The sequence below is a fragment of the Andrographis paniculata genome, unplaced genomic scaffold, assembly GCF_009805555.1.
Source record: "Andrographis paniculata isolate CXL003 unplaced genomic scaffold, ASM980555v1 Contig79END, whole genome shotgun sequence".
Taxonomy (NCBI): Eukaryota; Viridiplantae; Streptophyta; class Magnoliopsida; order Lamiales; family Acanthaceae; genus Andrographis; species Andrographis paniculata.
This window is the reverse complement of record NW_026137616.1, coordinates 2,974,898-2,994,433: the sequence shown is the minus strand read 5'-3', so window position 1 is coordinate 2,994,433 and position 19,536 is coordinate 2,974,898. Positions and strand designations below refer to the sequence as shown.

General features: G+C 39.4%; 1 protein-coding gene and 1 long non-coding RNA gene across 2 annotated transcripts; both read left to right on the top strand.

Moving 5' to 3' along the window:
- The first annotated feature begins 54 nt into the window (after positions 1 to 54).
- Positions 55 to 2,787, top strand: LOC127240227 (uncharacterized). The gene is made up of 4 exons (XR_007836316.1): positions 55 to 116; positions 511 to 851; positions 1,278 to 2,056; positions 2,317 to 2,787. It is a non-coding gene; the product is annotated as an uncharacterized LOC127240227 (long non-coding RNA).
- A 7,193-nt stretch (positions 2,788 to 9,980) lies between these two features.
- Positions 9,981 to 18,558, top strand: LOC127240509 (uncharacterized). The gene is made up of 3 exons (XM_051259226.1): positions 9,981 to 10,472; positions 10,558 to 10,860; positions 18,496 to 18,558. Exons 1-3 carry the CDS (start codon positions 10,356 to 10,358, stop codon positions 18,556 to 18,558), a joined length of 483 nt encoding a protein of 160 aa, XP_051115183.1. The 5' UTR covers positions 9,981 to 10,355.
- The last annotated feature ends 978 nt before the right edge of the window (positions 18,559 to 19,536 follow it).

The following is a 19,536-nucleotide window of genomic DNA, read 5'->3' as shown; positions in this document are numbered from 1 at the left end:
AGGCTCCTTGATGTTGTACTTGATCTGCAAACTTTTTGGTTTAATATTTTTTGTCCGATAGCAAGGTGTTGAGCGAAACTGTGGCAGATTCTCCTACCTCTGTGCTCGAGGACGAGGTACAGTTACATTAAGTTTAGCTTTTTTTTATTTTGTATTTTCTTTGAAAAGCCAAATCTCACTGCAGACCTTTTTTTTTCGAAAAATTGAGAACCATTTTGGTGTGTTGTGTGCATTTTCGTGTTTGTTGTGTGTTCTTTTTTGTTTTCAATTTGAAACTTAAATGTTTTAAATGTTTAATTTTTCTTTTACTTTTAGTAAGTTTTTTCTAGTTTTGAAAAAATCTTTATTACATTACATCTTTGGTCAGTTGAGCTATTTTAATTTGTCACTTCTAATGTATATTGTTTTTGCCATTTGCTGATATTATTTCTCATTTCTATTTTTTGTTCCTATACCTGTCTCGTGATTTTGAGATGAAGAATTGTAATGAGAGCATTAATGTTGATTCAGAGATAGCTAAAGAAAAGAATCTTGAGGAAGAGTGGCTGATAGAAGAGGAGGATACAGCAGATGAGCCGAAGGAAGAAACTTGCTTGAGTGACATCCAGTTCGGTAAACTTGATGAACTTTTAACACAGACTCAACTTTTCTCTGAGTTTCTGCTGGAATAGATGGATGATATTACGAAGGTTTCTTTCAATGTTGGTTCATGAAGTGATTTGGAATGATATAGTAGTTAATATAATCTGTTTTTATTCTCCTCGAGTCGGTCAGAGGATGACACCAAACCCACTACAGGAGACAAGAAAGTTTGAGGTTCCAAACAAAAGGCCACTTCAAGTTATAGTGACGTAAGTGTATTGATCTTTACTTCCTATTGTTATGTAGTTTCAAGTAATTGAGTTTTGATTACCCTAATTCGTATTGATGTAATGTCTCAATGTGTGTTGCATACATCTAACAATGATCTAAGATATACTTACCTCTCTTTGAGAAAGTTTTTAGTTTATCTTTGGTATGTGATATGCATTTATTGTTCACGAAATTCTATGTTCTACCATCTCGATTCTGGATTCGGCTATGGATAGGGAAAACATTGTTACATGCAATATTTTGTTATTTATAAGTATGATTAGCTAGCGTACACATCTCTGCTATTTTGCTATATCATTCTACATTATGTTTAGAATAGCCATAGGTCTAAAGCCATTTAGCATAAATGAAGCCAACTAATGTCAAAAGTAAGCAGATTACTTATTTTATTTCTGTTACACAAGACGTAGCTGCTAAAAATCAAGGATAGCTCGTTCTTGACTTAGAAGACACCTCAGCTGGTGGCACACCAGGGAATCCGGGGAGCGGTGGTTCGGGAAAAGAAGGAAGGGGGATAGGAGAAGATGGAGTTGAGCCAGGAACAGGTGGAAGCTGGAACGAAGGCGGCGGAGAAGAAGGCAAAGGAAAAGTAGAAGGAATGCCAGGTTTTGGAGTTTGAGGTAATGGAAATTCCATTGGCTTCTGAATTGTATTCTCGGATGATTGTGATGCAGGCGGCAGAAATGGGTATCCAGGCAGAGGTGGAAGCCTTGGCAATGGCGGCAGAGGCGGCAGACGTGGCAGCGGTGGGAGGTACCCGCCGCCCAAGGCTGGTGGATCAGAGGGTGGATCTTGAAGTGGTGGCGGGAACGAGAGATCATCGGGGCTCGAAACTAGGGGTGAGTTCAGTATATTGACATTGATGCTCGGTTTCTGATCGCACAGCTGTGGCTGTTTCAACGGCTTAAAAGTGAAGAACCCTGCCGAAAAAATGTGCTTCCCGTCCTTTCTTGATTTGAGGTGGAGATTCGACGAGGCTGCAGTGGCGGCCACGGCGCAGTAGGGATGATTGCTCCTGACGAGCTTCACCGAGCAGCCCTTGATTCTCTTGAAATGTTTGCCGATAAATGGCGGGAGATGGACTTTGAACTCTCCCTGCTTGTCGGTCTTCACTTCCTGTCGAAACCCCAGCCTCGTCTCCCTGCATTCCACTGCAACAGTTGCACCTGCGCGCAGACGCCGGGTATGATCCAAACTTCAACTAAAATCGTCTGTTTAGCAATTAAAGCAAAAGTATTGAATAAAAACCTGCGATGAATTGAGGGGAATAATGGTGGAAGCAAGTGTCACAGTAGACAGTCCCGATGATTGCTGCTGATGATGGATGCTTATCGTTGCCCTCGGCATAAATAATAGCTCTGAAATATAGAAATATTATGACCCAAAACCAAGTCATAGTTCCTATAACATTTAGCAGTATTGTTTCTGGTTTGTGTGTGTTAGTGTGCAGGTAAGAGGAAGGAGGAAACCCCATTTTTATACAGGGAAAAGAAGAAGAGCACATAATGGGAGTCATGGAGAGACAGGTAAACTGCTAACTGGCAAGTAGTTAATTTCTTGGTAAAAAGGTGGATCAAAATTCGGACAAAGTTCAATTCTTTAATGCAGTCAGGTTACCATAGCGGTGGGTTGTGCCATAGTTATTGTTCTAGTTTTGTTCTCAAGTCTATTATTTGTCTTTGTTTTGCTTGTGCGTTGCAGTTCTTGGAGATTAATATTATATATATGTATATATATTTAATGAAAATAGGTTTTGATTGTTATGATTTTAAGGTTTAATATGTTAGATATGATCTGTTAATTACGGGGTGGGGTATTAGGTGTCCCCCGTAAGGGGTTTTCTTGTGGGCGTAGACTTGTAAACTCGAGGTCATGAGTTCAAATCCGCCACGGCTGATGTAAGGTAGTAGTCATATTAGGGGTGAGCAAAATATTCGAAATTCAAAAATTACCAAACCAAACTGAAATTTAAAATTTGATTTGAATTTTTCGGATTGGTTCGGATTGAATTTTTGACAAATTTTGGATTTTCGGATCAGATCGGATCGGTATACATAAAATCTGAATCAATTCGAAATTCGAAATATAATATTTTAATATATTTTATTATTATTATTATATATATTTAATATTTTATTAGAAAATATTATATTTTAATATAAAAAACTCAAAATTATTAATTATATTTTAATATATTTACTTTTATATATTATATATATATTTAATATTAAAAAATAATAATAAAATATAAAAGAAATTTACAAATTAAAAAAAATAATAAAAAATATTTAAAATTTCGGATTTTTCGGTTTGGTTCGAATTTTTTAGTTCAAATTTTGGATTTTCGGATTTTGAATTTCGGTTATTTTGGTTTGGCTCGGATTGTTTTTTCAAAAATTTTGGATTTTCGGATCGGTGAACCGAAAATCTGAATGCTCAACCCTAGGTGGTATCCGGGATATTATAGATAGAATGAAATTACAGAAAATTGATTTGTTATTTTAGGGTTGGAGATAATTTTTATAGATAGAATGAAATTACAGAAAATTGATTTGTTATTTTAGGGTTGGAGATAATTTTTATAGATAGAATGAAATTACAGAAAATTGATTTGTTATTTTAGGGTTGGAGATAATTTTTATAGATAGAATGAAATTACAGAAAATTGATTTGTTATTTTAGGGTTGGAGATAATTTTTGTTATATCGTGAGAATTGAATAAATATCTTTGGATTTTGTAAAATGCAAGGCTTGTTTGCCCAAATAATTTTCAAAATTTTGGGAATATTTGTTGATGGTTATTTTTTTAAAAATTCTATCGTATTAAATATAGAATATTTTTGCTGAATATTAATATATTATATTAAATCTCATTGTTTAATTATTTAAAATAATTTTTAAAAATCCCAAGACGCAAAATTTCCAAATGCACGAGGGGGTATTTTTTTTTTTCAAATTAATTTTATTCTATTTCAATTTAAAAATTAATTTAAAAGTTTTTAAAATTGTATTTTTGTTTATCTATTTTATTTTTTGTGATTTTTTATTTTATTATTTATAAAGTAAATTATTTTTTATATTGTATTTATTATATTTAATCAAATAATATTATATATTTTTATTTTGCATAAATATTATTTAATAATATTAAAATTTTAATTTATTTAATTTAAAATTATTTATTATTTTTAAGATAAAAAATAATAATAATTAATTTAATTTATTAATATAATATTTAAAATATTTTTAAAATAAAATATATAAAAATAATATTACCTCTATCCGGTTTTAAAAGTCCTATTTGCTTTTGGCGTATTGATATTTGAATATTAATTATTATATCAAATTAAGAAAATATTACAAAAATATTTCAATTAGTGTCTTATGATACTAATACAAAGATATTTTTAATGTTAAATACAATGACGTAAAATGTGACCTCAAAGATGGATGGATGAAGTAAAATATTTGATGTTATTATAAATTTTAAAAATTATATAAAGTATATAAAATAAAATATAAAGATAATATTATTTGACATGCAAAAATAGAGAGTATTATTGAAATGAATTACTACAAAAAGTATGATGGGAGATGAGTTAATAATTTATTATATCAGTTCCTGCAAATTTTTATTATATCAGCTCCTGCAAAAATGTAAAAATTTGCAATAGTTTAGATGGATGAGTCGGAGATGATCTAAATGCTGAGATTATATTTTGTAACTAGTCTTGCCATAGGTTTTGTTCATTCATTTTTTTTTTTTTTTTTTTTTTTTGATATGTAGGATTTTTATAATATATATATATATATAATTTCTTCAAACGTCAATAATTGAATATAAAAAAAAAATAAAATTATTAATATACTCAATCTCCTATGTCACATTAAAGCACTAAACAAACAAATCCATTTTTTTTGTGTTTTATTTTATTAATTTTCTTTCACAGGTTTTATTTAGAATGGGGAAACTAATTTCACCTACCTGCCTCACGGGGTCCTTATTTTTTTTTTGACTTTATTCTTCCCTTCCTTCAAATTATGGATTCCAAAAAAAAAAAATAATATGAGATGTGAAACTGATAAAAAAAATAATAATATGGACACAATAAATGTGATAGAATGAGTGATTTTTTATTTTATTATTATTTTTTTAATGACATGAGAATTCACAGTCGGTACCCGAAATGCGCACTGGATATACACTAAGCGAACCATGTGTGACAGGGGTTCACAGTTATAAATCCAACCCCTACACCACCAGGCCATCCCTTACGGGACGACATAATGAGTAATATTTTGTTACACAACATGGGGTGTCGAAAAATATAAATCATTGCCACAATACATGTGTGTTTAATTAAACATGCTCTTATTGGAGTATGTCTTACAAAGTTTCATCAATATATAATTTCTCGAACACGCCGGCGTGTTCACATCAGTATATGCATAACAAAAAGTAAAATATACTCTTTCCGTCCACCTCGAAAAGTTATATTTATCTTTTGTGTTATTGTATTTTTATTACAAATATTCTTATATTTCTATAATTTCTTTTTGTACAAAATGTCCTTCTATCTGTATTACAAGACATTAATAAAAGTATTTTTGCAATTGTTTTTTTTTAAATTTGTACTACGTCTTGATATAATAATTAAAATATTCAAAAACCAATACGTAAAAAGTAAATAGAACCCTTAGAGCCAGAACCAACACGTAAAAAGTAAATAGAACCCTTAGAGCCGGACAAAGATAGTACTATATTTGAATAACAAATTGATTGTTATTGTTTGTTTGAATGATTTGTGTGGATTTATACTATTCACGTAAAATTTTTACTCCAAAAACATCAAATCAAATATTTATGTTTTATTTTTTTATATCATACTAAAAATTAATTTACATTTAAAACGTCACATCAATATATATTTATATCACATCATACAACTATTTAAATTCAAATTATTTACTATTCAAATCTCAATTTAAAATTCAAACATTCAAACAAACAAGCCACCTTTGGCTTATTTTCTGGGCTGGGCTGCTCAATTCATGACAATCTCTTTTCTCTAACTCAGGCTAAACAATTTTTCGAGTAGCCATTAAGGGTGTGTTTGTTTGGAGGATTGGATTTTACTTTCACTATTCATCTCAATTTTTTTTCCTAAAAAACATCAAATAAAACATATATTTTTCATTTTTTATATTATACTAAAAAATCAATTTTACATTCAAAACATCACATCAACACCTATTTATATCACATCGTACAACTATTCAAATTCAAAATTTTTACTATTCAAATCTCAACTCAAAATCCAAACCCCCAAACAAACACACCGTAAAAGTGTTTGGAGAATTTTACTGCAAATTCACTATTTATCCATTTTTTTTTTCAAAAATATCAAATCAAACACCTATTTTTTATTTTTTATATTATACTTAAAATTAATTTTATATTCAAAATATCACATCAAAACATATTTATATCACATCATACCACTATTCCAATTCAAATTTTTTTACTATTTAAATCTCAGAAAAAAAAAATTCAAATGGAACTACCTCTCCCATCATCATCATCAGACTTAGACAAACCCATCTCTACTTTGGCCAAGAAAAGAAAGTGGCATGAGTTCCAATTGTCTCAAACTGAGGCCAAGACTCCAAGAGTCAAACTAACTAAGAATGAGCCTCATTGTCAATAGTATGGATGATCTGATCTACTAAGCCCTCGACCCGACCCAAGAAAATAAATAATTATTTGAAATTTAAAACAAATCGTATCAAATATTTCGGAATAATCTTTTGACTGTAATTTCCGACGGATAAGTACTTATATTTTAACTCCTTCATTTTGATAAAGTTTAATTAATTCACACTTTGTCTTTATCTATTCAGTATATTTTTCGGAAATTTTGAGATAATTTATTTATCTCAGTCTTGATGGTAAAAATTTAATCAATTTTGGCTTAAACTATTTTCACTGCTTTTTGGTCTATCTTCTATCTTACTCAGTCTTCTATCTCAAAATAATTGGTCTCAATTTAGCCCCTGTTTACTATGTTCTAGCATGTTTTCTGAGCTGCTCCGACTATAACAAACTTCTCGATCACACTCAAGCCAAACAACTTATAAATAACTCATAGCTCAAGAAAAACAAGTTTTCGACATGTTGGCCCGACCCAACACACACACACATATATATATAAAAATAATAGTTACATATATTTTCATTATTACATATATATATATATACTCCCTCCATCCTACATAATATGAGTGTATTACCGTAGATACGAAAATTTAAATAAAGTTGTTGATGTAATTTTTCAACAAAAATAAAGTAAAATTCAAAGATATAGAAAATATCCTTAAACTTGATTAATTAGTGCCTGAGATTAGGAATCTCTAAACACTGTATGGTACAGAAAATAAACTGGAAAATAAAAGACTGAAATTTAAAGTGGTGATCCCCAAATCTGACTTTGCTTTGTTGAAGTTGATTGAAGATACCTTGCCAAATGATGATCCAAATCCTTAAATATTTCCTGGGAAACCGTACTGAAAACTGTCACCCGAACGGTTACAACGTCTCCTTCTCAACCGTCTTCCAACCTTTCTCATGCTGACACGTGTCCCCAGTAGACCAAAATTCCCTATATTTCACTCCTTGAGCCGACCACAGACCTTCCGCTCTTTTGGCCCGACTTCGTCCTTCGTCCGACCTACTTCTTCGCCCGACCCCACTTGGGCCGACCTCCATATCAACTGCCCCCTGTCTTTGATCAAAGGCCTCCGCGTTTGTCCAACTCCTCCTTCTATCCGACCTACAGTTTACCCGACCTGCGGATATCCCATCTCGACGACTTTCCGTATCGAGGACCTCCCGACTTGAAAACCTTCCGACTCATCGTCTTTCCGTCTTGCGGACCTCCCGACCTGAAGACCTTCCGACTTGAGGTCTTTCCGTCTTGCGGACCTCCCGACCTGAAGACCTTCCGACTTGAGGTCTTTCCGTCTTGATGGCCCCCCGACCTGAAGACCTTCCGACCTGAGGTCTTTCCGTCCTGAGGACCTACCGACCTAAGAACCTTCCGTCCTGAGGTCTTTCCGTCCTGAGGACCTACCGACCAAAGAACCTTCCGTCCTGAGGTCTTTCCGCCTTGAAGACTTCCCGACCTGAAAACCTTCCGACTTGAGGTCCTTCCGTCTTGAGGACCTACCGACCTGAGGTCCTTCCGTCCTGATGACCTTCCGACTTGAGGACCTACCGACCTGAAGACTTTCCTTAGTAATAAACCTATTTTCCTTGATTTCCTCATGGTGCCCTTCAGTCAGTTCAATCAACTCTATTGCCAGGCCCACTATTCTTTTTACCTTGGGCTTTTAACCTAATTCTAAATTTCGTACGTAACAACTTGCCCGCCGCCAAGGGACTTTCAAACGCCATTTAACAATCAATGTTTGGAAGTTCATAAAGCACCACCCTCTTGAAAAACTCCCTTAGTAACTGCACCAGTTACTGCAACACTCCTGATTAACTTCCTCCTCCGCCATCCCAGCTTTTGTGAATCACAATCCCAAAGCACTCGAACCATGGCGAATCAATACATTCCTGCCCTTCCCTTCGACGGAACCCTCCCGGAGGGCCCATTTTCAGCCTCGAAAGTACTAACTCCGACGATCCGTCCATATTGCACTACTCCTGAAGATTCAAATCGGATGAGGGAAGTCTTGGAATCCCGAAATCTCTTGGCTATCAACAACCCTAACTACCAAGCACTTCGCATTCGAGACAGCATCAAAACCCATCTGACGGACCCAAAAGATCCTTACCGCGCTTGGTATCGACGGGTAGCAGAACACTTCCAAACCCAATGGCGTTCCCAAAAGATCGACCAAGCAATACTACTGTCCACCATGCCTATCAACCTGCATGAGAAGGTGTTGTTGGCCATGTCTGCCTTCTGGAATGCGGAAAATGGGACTTTCCTCTTCCCATCAGGCCCTTTTGGCCCAACTCTTATGGACGTTGCAATGATCGCGCATCTCCCAGTCGTGGGTGAAGACCCTGTAATGGGAGCCCTAGATGGGCAGGAGCCGTCAGAAGACCATCCAGGGTGGTCTTTACAAGGTGTGAAGGAATGGGGTTGGACAAAGTTCGCAACCGACCAGCAAGGGGCTCCAGGGACCCCTGTAACCGACCGGGAGCATACTGCCTTTATCCTTTTTTGGCTTTGTAGGTACGTCATTGTTTCCCCTTCCAAATGTGTTCTTCCTTCTCATCTCGACCTAGCCATTCAAATCGCGTCAGGTCGTTTTTTCTCTCTTGGCACCCTGTTTTTAGCCAATCTGTTTGAAGGACTCACTAGAGTTAGCCTTCGTTTAACAGATAATGATAATAGGAAATTAAACACTGCCGCGTCGGGTCCTTTTTGGTTTTTAGAACTTTGGTTCCGGCTCTACTTCCCCAACGCGTTTAACTTAGGATCTCCGCCCACTATGCCAACAGCTGAAAAACATTTGGGATTAGCCCTTAACCGACTCTGCTCAGGACGCAATAACCTCCAATCTTCCGATCCAATAATAATCGCAGTTTTAACAGATACCCGCAGTAACTCTCGATTTTCTATGTATAAAAAGTATGCGGGCTATGCTCCCGACCATTTTTGGCCTTTTCCAGTACCAAATCCGCTTCCGACTCCTGAGCCTTGTCCTCATTCCACTTATCCTTTTGCCTGGGACGTTGCCCTCAAACCTAGGTCTCTTTTTAGTAGCAAAAAACTTGATAAAAAGGGGCAGAAAACCTTCTACACTTATAATTATGAACCTCAATTCATGGCACGCCAATTCGGCTGTTGCCAAGGTATCCCTGGACCCGTCGCGTGTCCGCATATAATTTTTCAAAGCCCTGACCGACGAGTCCTACCGAATTCAATCCCTTCTTATATCTCCCAGCTTACCACGTATATAACTTCCAATTCTTATATTCCTTTCCGCTCCAACCCTGAGACTGTAGATACTTTCAATGAATGGTGGTCGGTTGTATGGCCCCTGATTTCCCCTGATGAGGGTCGGTTACTGAACATACTCCTTCCACCCCAAGGATTGGTTCTAGGGGCGGCTAGACATACTAGCACACAACAACAAACAGCCGCCCCGGGGACCGGGTCTGTTGTTCCAACACGAAAAAGGAAGGCGTCCCGGCTGCCAACACCCCCGACCTCTGGGGCTGACCAGCAAGCACCAGCGGACCTTGGAACTACGAAAACATCAGCAAGGATCCGACCCCGAATAGGTAATTTTTCTTAAAACCGTGAACCAATTCACTATATCTTAACTTTGATTTCACATATTATTCACCAGAACCGACCTTGGCAGCACCGACCACACAACCGACGCCAACTCCAGCCGACCAACCTTTGGTCCCGACTGAGGCAGTTCCTCTCCAAACCCCTACTCCACTTCTCACTTTGCCAATGAGCAGTCGGACGGAGGACCCGACGAGGAGGCAAACTCTTCCTCTTGTACCGAGGAGTGGTCGGGCCAGGCACCCGACCAGGAGGCAATCTTTACCAGTAGTGCCTAGAGAATCAGTAAGTTCCCTCATCAGCAATACTTAGGATTCTAATGATCAACCTTGATATATTTAACCAACAACAGTTCCATGATTTTTCACAGACACCTTCACCCATCGCATCAGCAGCCGGGGTCTCTTCTGACAGCGAGGGAACTACTTCCCAGATGGGTCGACCGCCATACATAGCATCAGACTCATCCATGTCAAAGGAAGAACCAGCCGCCCTCGCCGAAGCTGACCCTCAAAACGACATCCTTGATGCTGCTAATCCCGAAATCGAAGATGTCCCTGCTGCGGCTATCTCAGGTGCTCCAGAGATCCCGGCTGCAATGGCTCTAGATGCAGCCGCCCAACCTGCAGCCGCCCAGCCAGCAGCAGCGTTACCTCCAGCAATTGAGTGGCAGGCAGAAGAACCACCTGTGGCAGCCTAACCTCCAGAAATGGAAGAAGTGTCTTCGTCCGATTCGGAGACTTCTGTGAATTTGGTAAGATCAAAACCAATCCATGCTACAACGTTTCTTTCAGAAAACACTAACTGTTTTATATACTGCTTTCCATAGGGACCCAGGTCGGCACCTCAACGACCATTCGCAGCAGCCGACGAGTCGGCTGCTATTATACCAGCTGTCTGCCCTACTCGACCGACCTCATTGCTGCCCCCCTCACTGACAGCAGTCCGCCCAGAGGTACCACATATTTTCTCCGAACAAATTTGCAACTCCCTTGGAATATTTATTGACATTGTAGGACTTGCAGGGGCCTTCGGACTTAGCTGTCCTATCGACTGTTCCGGTACCAGCGGAGGCCCGAACCATATTCACTGAGGCCATTAACCATCCCCTGTCAGAATTGAGATCCGACTTATTGGACAGACTCATTCAGACTGTTGGTGGCCTTCTTTTTTACACTCCAACGGAATCGCCAGCCGTCCCCATTCTGCATCGGCTGATGGAAAGACTTACAGAGCTCAAGACTGAAGTATTAGTCATTGGACTCCTGTCAGCCGAAACCCCCCAGCCTGACTTCGATCAAACAACGCTGGAGAATTCTTTGGCTAAGACCCGAGAATCTCTTCAGCAGACTACTGAAAGGCTGGGTGGTCTCCTTAGCACAAAAGCTCAAGTTGATGAAGCTATTCAGAAAAAGGAGGCAGAATTACGGGAGCTGAGGAAAGAACAGTCTACCCTAGATAAGCAAATTACCAATGAACAGCGTCTGTTTGAGAAGTATACCAAAAATGAGGCTGAATTGGATCAAGAGCTGAAAACCCAAGCCCGATCCCAATTCATCATAAGATATCAGACGGCTGCCAATACCAAAAGGCTATCCAGGGATGAAATCAAATGGACCCATATAAAAACTGCCCTAGGGGCATTGTTGTAATATTTTCCCCTCTGTAACAACGTTTGACTTAGTAATCCATTTTTTCTTTCGTCTCACAAAACAAGGATCACCTTTCAATTTCCAACTTTGTAGGAATAGAAACAAACTCCTTCTTTAAAAGAACATTGTTTCTCACATTTTAAGAAACACATTCCAAGGCATATTTTGAAAATCACAACACTTAAAGTATTAACAAACATGGCGAATGACCGACCTTATGTTCCATCAAACAACTGGCAGGGTGTTCTTCAACCCTTCTTTGTGGGTAATCACCCTATTGGAGGCCATGCAGAAGACTTGTTACATATACTCAAGCAACTAGACTTCAAATTCCGATTCTCCCAACGAGGAAGAAGAACCATTCATCGCGCCATCCGCCTGATGGAAAAAGTCATTGAGGGGTATGAACCTCTTCGTGACATCCTTAGCCGCATTCCTGATCTCCATCACCACATGGAAATGATAGAAAATCACGCAGCAACTATACTTCCAGATCTTGGTTGGGATAACATCTTTTCCAATCAACGAAAAGTCTTCTCAAGATTACGGACCATTGTTGATCGTGAACATCAAGCCATAACAGACATGCAAGCACGTACCCATCAAGACTTAGACGAAATGCAAAGCCAATGGGAAAGGTACCGACCAGATTTGGAAGATCTTATTGAAGAAGAACCAGAGCTAATATCCACTCACTGGGGTGAAAAGTCTGATTCAGAGGCAGAAAATTTCTCACCAATACATGATGACTAACTGAAATGAACCTTTAAATAGGTTCGAACCCTACAAATGGGTTCTGAATAATATTTTGTTTCAGGCAGTTTTGTTATCTGAAAAGGCAGGATAATACCTCTTCAGATATTTAGCATTAATACACTCATGTACTCTTCTGCCTTCATGATTTACAATAATGAACGCGCCATTTCCAATATCTTTTTGAACAATGTATGGTCCTTCCCAATTCGGTGACCACTTTCCCAATTGATCAGTTTTTTTATATGTAGGAAGAATGGTTTTCCAGACTAGGTCTCCTTTTTGGAATGTCCTGTGAAGAACTTTCTTTCCATAACTCCTTGCTCTGATTTCACTCTGTTTCACACTTCGCCCTATTGCATGGAGTCGGTTAACATCCAAATCTTCTAACTGTTGCATCATAAGTTGTTGGTATTCTTCTGTAAGACCACCATCAGTAAATTCTGTTCGGCCAGATGATACTCGGATTTCGGCTGGTAAAACAGCATCTTGGCCAAATGTGAGTTGGTAAGGTGAGAACCCTGTGGCCGTATTTCTGGTATTCCTATGTGCCCATAAAGCCTGAGACAATAACAAATGCCACTTTCTTGGGTTCCCTTCAATCATCTTCTTTATAATCCCAATGATAATCTTATTTGCTGCTTCCGCCTGTCCATTGGCTTGGGGATAATACGGTGAAGAATGATGTAACCGAACACCGAATTCTGCCAAGAAATTAGAGAACTTTTCCCCTGTAAAGACCAAGCCTTGGTCGGTTGTTATAGACTGAGGAATACCATATCTGTAAATAATTTGGTTCAAAACGAAATCTATCACTTCTTTCTGATCCACATTTTTCAAAGCAACTGCTTCTACCCATTTGGTAAAGTAATCAGTCGCGACCAATATGAAACAATGATGTTTCGATGAAGCAGGATGTATCTTACCAATAATATCCATAGCCCATGATTTAAAAGGCCATGGTTTTGCCAAAAATTGCAGTTCGGTTACTGGCAAATGGTTTAAGTTTCCATGTCTTTGACATTCCTGACAGCCCTTGGCAAATTGTATGCAATCTTCAAAAATCTTTGGCCAGAAAAACCCCAAACGATGAATGGCCCATCTCATATTCAGACCTGCTCGATGAGCTCCACATATCCCACCATGTACTTCTGTCATCACTTCTAGAGCTTCTTTAGATCCCAAGCATTTCAAAAGTAAACCTTCAAATGATCTCTTGTACAAAATTCCATTTATCAATTGAAAACGTAAAGCCTTCAATCGTGTCGCAATTGAAACACTCGCACCAGGATTCTGTAAATACAGGATAAGCTCTGTTCTCCAATCGGGCACTGTTTCACCATCGGACTTCTGTCTGATAATAACTTCGCAATCGGGCTCCTGACCGACCGTCTCCTGCCCGACAGCCTCACAGTCGGGCTCCTGTCCGACACTCTCCTACCCGATCATAACTTCGCAGTCGGGCTCCTGTCCAATATCCTCTTGCCCGACCGTAACTTCGCAGTCGGGCTCCTGTCCAATATCCTCTATGCCCGACTTGACCTCCGACCACATATCCTCCAGAATTCCTTTACATGCCCTTTGAGCCAATTCATCAGCACGTTGGTTTTCTTTCCTCGGAATGAACTCAATTATTACTTCTGAGATTTTTGTCAGTAACCGACTCACAATGTCCCTGTATCTGCGAAGATGAGGGTAATTGCAAACATATTGATTGTTTACCTGGTTGATTACTAGTTGAGAATCCCCTCTTATGATTACAGACTGGACCTTCCTGGCTATTAAAGCCTCCAGACCCAAAATTAAAGCCTCATACTCTGCCGAATTATGGGTCATGGCTTCCAATCGTAATTGTAAGTTGATCTTTTGACCATCAGGTCCTTGCAAAAAGACCCCTGCCCCTGATTTGTTTCCAGAGGTAGAACCATCAAAGAACATCAACCAAGTTCTGGTACTTATATATGGCACACATCCGACCTGTAGATTATCCACATATGATGAACGACCAAGTGGTCGGACGCTATCACAAAGAGAATATCCGACTTGTGAAAATTCTGCTAAGAAGTCGGCTACTGCTTGTCCCTTGATTGCCCTCAGAGGGGAATGTTGAAGATCAAAAGGAGCCAATTTGATGGCCCACTTCATAAGTCTGCCCTTCATAGTAGGTCTCTGCAAAATTAATTTGATGAGATCCACCTTTGATATGACCTCAATTCTTCTGGGCAGCAAATAATGCTCGAGTTTAGTACAAGCGAAGACCAATGAATAACACATTTTTTCTGGCATAGTGTAATTCAGTTCTGGTCCTGTAAGGGTTTTACTGAGATAGTAGATTGCCCTTTCCTTCCCGTCATCACCATCCTGTGCCAATAAACAGCTAACCACTTCATATGTATTTGCCAAATACAGTTTGAGTGGCCGACCTTGTTTAGGAGGCATCAAGACTGGAGGGTGAACCAATGCCTGCTTGATAGCATCTAAAGCCATTTGTTGATCGGGACCCCATTCGAAAGCATTTTTTCCAGCCTTCAACAGTTTAGTGATGGGTCTGACCTTGCCAGCAGCATTAGAAATGAAACGCCTCAAATAATTCACCTTACCCAAAAGACTTTGGATTTCTTTAATCGTCCTGGGTGGCCGACTATCAAGAATGGCTTTAGCCTTGTTGGCATCGATTTCAATTCCTCTCTCATGAACTAAAAATCCTAAAAAGCTCCCGGCTGATATTCCAAAGGCACATTTGGTTGGATTCATCTTTAAATTGTACTTCTTCATTCTTTCAAATGCCTCCTCAAGATTTCTTAGATGTTCATCAAAACTGGCAGATTTAACAATAACATCATCAATATACACTTCCATAGATCTGCCAATTAAATCATGAAAGATTGAATTCATGGCTCTTTGGTAAGTTGCCCCTGCATTCTTTAACCCGAATGGCATGACTGTCCATTCATAAATACCCAAAGCCCCTGGGCATCTGAATGCTGTCTTAGGAATGTCTTCTTCTGCCAAGAATATTTGGTTATAACCTGCATAACCATCCATCAGACTAAGGATTTTATGCCCTGCTGCTGCATCTATCAGCATGTCGGCCATAGGCATCACATATTCGTCCTTAGGGGTAGCTAGATTCAAATCTCTGAAATCGATGCATATCCTAATCTTACCATTTTTCTTGACCACTGGCACAATATTAGCCAGCCACTCCGCATAACGGCAAGGCTGAATAAAACCCACTTTGAGAAGTTTTTGGATTTCTTCCTTGATTTGAGGCATTAGGTCCGGGCTCATTCGCCTTGGAGGTTGTTTGTAAGGTTTACAACCTTCTTTGATAGGCAATCGATGCTCTATTAGACTTCTTGTCAAACCAGGCATCTCTGAATAATCCCATGCTAAACAATCAATGTTGTTTCTAATAACTTCGAGCATCATTGTTTGTTGCTCTTTAGACAAATAACCACTTAACCTGATCACTTTTGGAACCAATTCGGTTCCTAAATTAAACTCCAATAATGGGTCTTGTGATGAAGCTGTTGGTTCTGTTTTCTCCAATAAATCAGGCCAACGAAATTGTTCAGATTCTTGGAGGTGAACATCAAGAATCTCTTTACTATTTTCTGCTTTATGTAATAACTGCTTTAAATAGAACTTATTAATAAGAGAACTACATACTTCTAAACTTGTATCATCCATTGCAAACAAATTATATGGGAATGGGTGTGGCTTTATCATGAGCCATACAATCAAGGTGTTCTTTTAATAGAACATCGAGTTCTGGCCAGTGACTTTATAACCCTTGTATGGGTACTCCCTGGCCATATACAACTGAGACATCGGAGCCAAATGACTGGAATAAAACACTGACTCTTCAACTTGCTCTGATATATCGAAGGGGTTGTCATTCGCTTCCATTTTGAGAACCTGATTTCCTTCCCAGAACATCAATTGTTGGTGCAGGGTTGATGGCACACATTGGGAGGCATGAATCCAGTCTCTTCCCAGCAAGAGAGAGTATGTAGTATCTGCGTCCACAATAAAGAAAACAGTGGAAATCTTCTTTGGTCCGACTTCAATGGTGGCAACCATCATCCCTTCAGGCTTAGTCGGCTGCCCTGTAAAACTTGTCATTTCGAATTCCACAGGAGACAGATCATGAATTCCTTTCCCTAGCTTCTTGAGAGTCTTCAATGGCATAACGTTAAAGACTGCTCCATTATCCACGAAAACCTTTGTAATTGGTTTCCCACAAATGTGAGCATTAACATACAGAGGTTTCAAATGGGAGATTGCACCCTCTGGAATAGGAGGAAACACTATCGAAGGTGTTTCGGACTGAGGCTCAGAATTTGAAGTCTTTGCCCACTCTGTTTCCTCTAATTCATCATCTGCCAAGAATGCCCATAACGGTTCGTCCATAATATCATCTACCAGACTCGCCCATATCGGTTCATCTCTCATCTGATTAACTTCTGTCATCCGACAAGGGATGCGAGGTCCCAGACGAGATTTAACAGATCTTGAACTTTCCTCTGTAGTTATAACTTCTTCCTTCGTCTTGTTCTGAGGTTGAAGCGTCAAAGATTCTATACGGAAATCTTCAAGAGATGGATTGATGTTGATCCGTTCACAATGTTGGCATCTAAACCCTTTAATTATTTCATCTGCCATTCCTTTACCTTTCCCCTGTCCCGACGAACTTCTTTTGGAATGGTCGGAAGCGCCTGATTCGTCATTCGGTTGCTTTCCTGACCAGACCCGACTGGACCGACCAATTGGAGACTGAATGGCTACTCCCTGCTCGTTGGTCGGTTGTTCTGTAGAGACTCTAACGGACCGATCTCCTGCCAAGTGGTCGGTTGCTTTTTGTTCGTCGGTTAGATGTTTTGCTGAAGGGACTCGTTTCCCATACTTTGCAGCATACCTGCGTTTGGCATTGCGAATCTGTGTACGATTCATACCTGGGAAACGAGGATCTATATCAACTGGCAAAGGCTTCTTATTTCGAGCCCAATTGTTCCCGACTGACCCTGTTTTTCTGGTCGGGTGGTCACGCACTAACGCCCTTTCTTTCACCTCCACATTAAAAGAACCATCTGGATGGTCCCACTTTTCAGCAACTGGCTTCTCACAAATTTTGAGTCGTTCTTCCGGTCGGCTGCTGTTTGACCGACTTCCTTTTTTTGTTTCGGGGCTTGGCTGGTTTCGTTCCCTTTTTTGTCCATCGTTGGCCGAACTTTTCCTTGTTTCCGAACTTGGTTGGATGTCAACCATTGCCGTTGTTACATTCGGAAACGGTTGCTGGTCTACACCTAGAGTGATGTATTTGAGCCGACCTGTCTTGATGGCCTTTTGAATTTCCTTCCTAAAATGAGTACACTGACTTGTAGTGTGTGTGAAAGAATTATGCCATTTACAATATGGTCTCCCTTTGATTTCTTCTTTAGTGGCAAGTCTTTGCCCCTTTGGAATACGGATCTGCCCATCAGTTAGCAAGATATCAAAAATTTCGTCAGCTTTTGAACTATCAAACGTCGGTTGCTCTTTTCCTTCAGATCCTAGTACTGGCTTCAACTTAGGGCATACATAAGGTTTTCCAGAAAGGATTTCGGCTGCCATCTCTTCTGACTGATTATTAAAATCAAAGTCACATGTTTCTGTTCCCATACTCGCCATATGTTGGTTTCTATTACGCCTGTTATGCTGATCTTCCTCTCTGAACAAGGACTCTAGACGCCCTGCCTTGGATGCAAGACTTGCCAAATCCTCCACGTCCAGGGCAGTGAGTGCCTTTCGTAAACGAGTATGCATATTCCGGACCACTAAATTGGTCATCTCTTTCTCACTGATTACCGTAGGACATCGTCCCTTCATCAATCGTACCCTTTCTATAAATTGTGAAGCAGATTCTTCTGGATACTGCCTCAATTCCATTAAATCTGTTAAAGAAACAGTTGGTAAAGGATTGAAGAATCTAGCATGAAATGCCGTCTCCAGTCCTTCCCACGTCTGAATTTTTCCAGGAGGCAGACTTGCAAACCACGAAAACGCGGTTCTAGTAAGAGATAAGCCAAACAGTTGCAACTTATAAAAAGGGTTATTACCAACTTCTCCCAATTGTGCTGTGAACCGACCAACATGTTCTATGGTGGAAGATCCGTCCTCCCCTGAGAATGCATGAAAATCGGGTGGTCGATAATTCCTTGGGAGAGGGTGTTCATTAATGACCCTTTCTGGGAAAGGTTTCTGATATGCAGGGCGGTTAGCCATCTGAGGAGTTAATCCATACTGATCCCTTAATATATGTGCAAGCTCATCAGGATCTACATGAAAGCGTTGATGATCAGGAACATGGAACGGATCCTGCACAGGAATATGAATAGGATCATGTATATATCCTTCAGGCCTGTCCTCCCTTATATTGTTCGTCTGCGGATTGGTAACCCTTGGTCCCAGCGGAACAGTGTTTGGAAAAGTTAGAGGAGACTTTCCCCTATCCATTCGGTTGGGATTTGTGGCACTTGGAAATGCACTATCCACGAATGATGGCCCTGCGAAATTTGTCTGTAGTCTGGACGGTGATACTCCTGGTGGAGTTTGAGTGGGTTGAAGACTAACCCTAGACAGTGCTTGATCTATCATGGTCTGCATCATACTCTGTTGCTCACGCAACATGTTCGTTTGTTGCTCACGCAACATTTGTTGAACATAAGACCACCAATCTGTTGGTGGTTGTGGGATTTCCCCGGCATTTGGCACATTAGGTGGTGGAACGGATTTTCCCACCGGTGCCGACGATGATTGAGGTTGTGAACCTGCCATATGGACCCTTCCGATGATACGGCCGGATCTTAGACGTATGTAATTATCGCCGGAATTGGAATGAGCAATTTTGCCTTGCTCCCACTGTGGTCGCCAATTTGTTGATGTAATTTTTCAACAAAAAT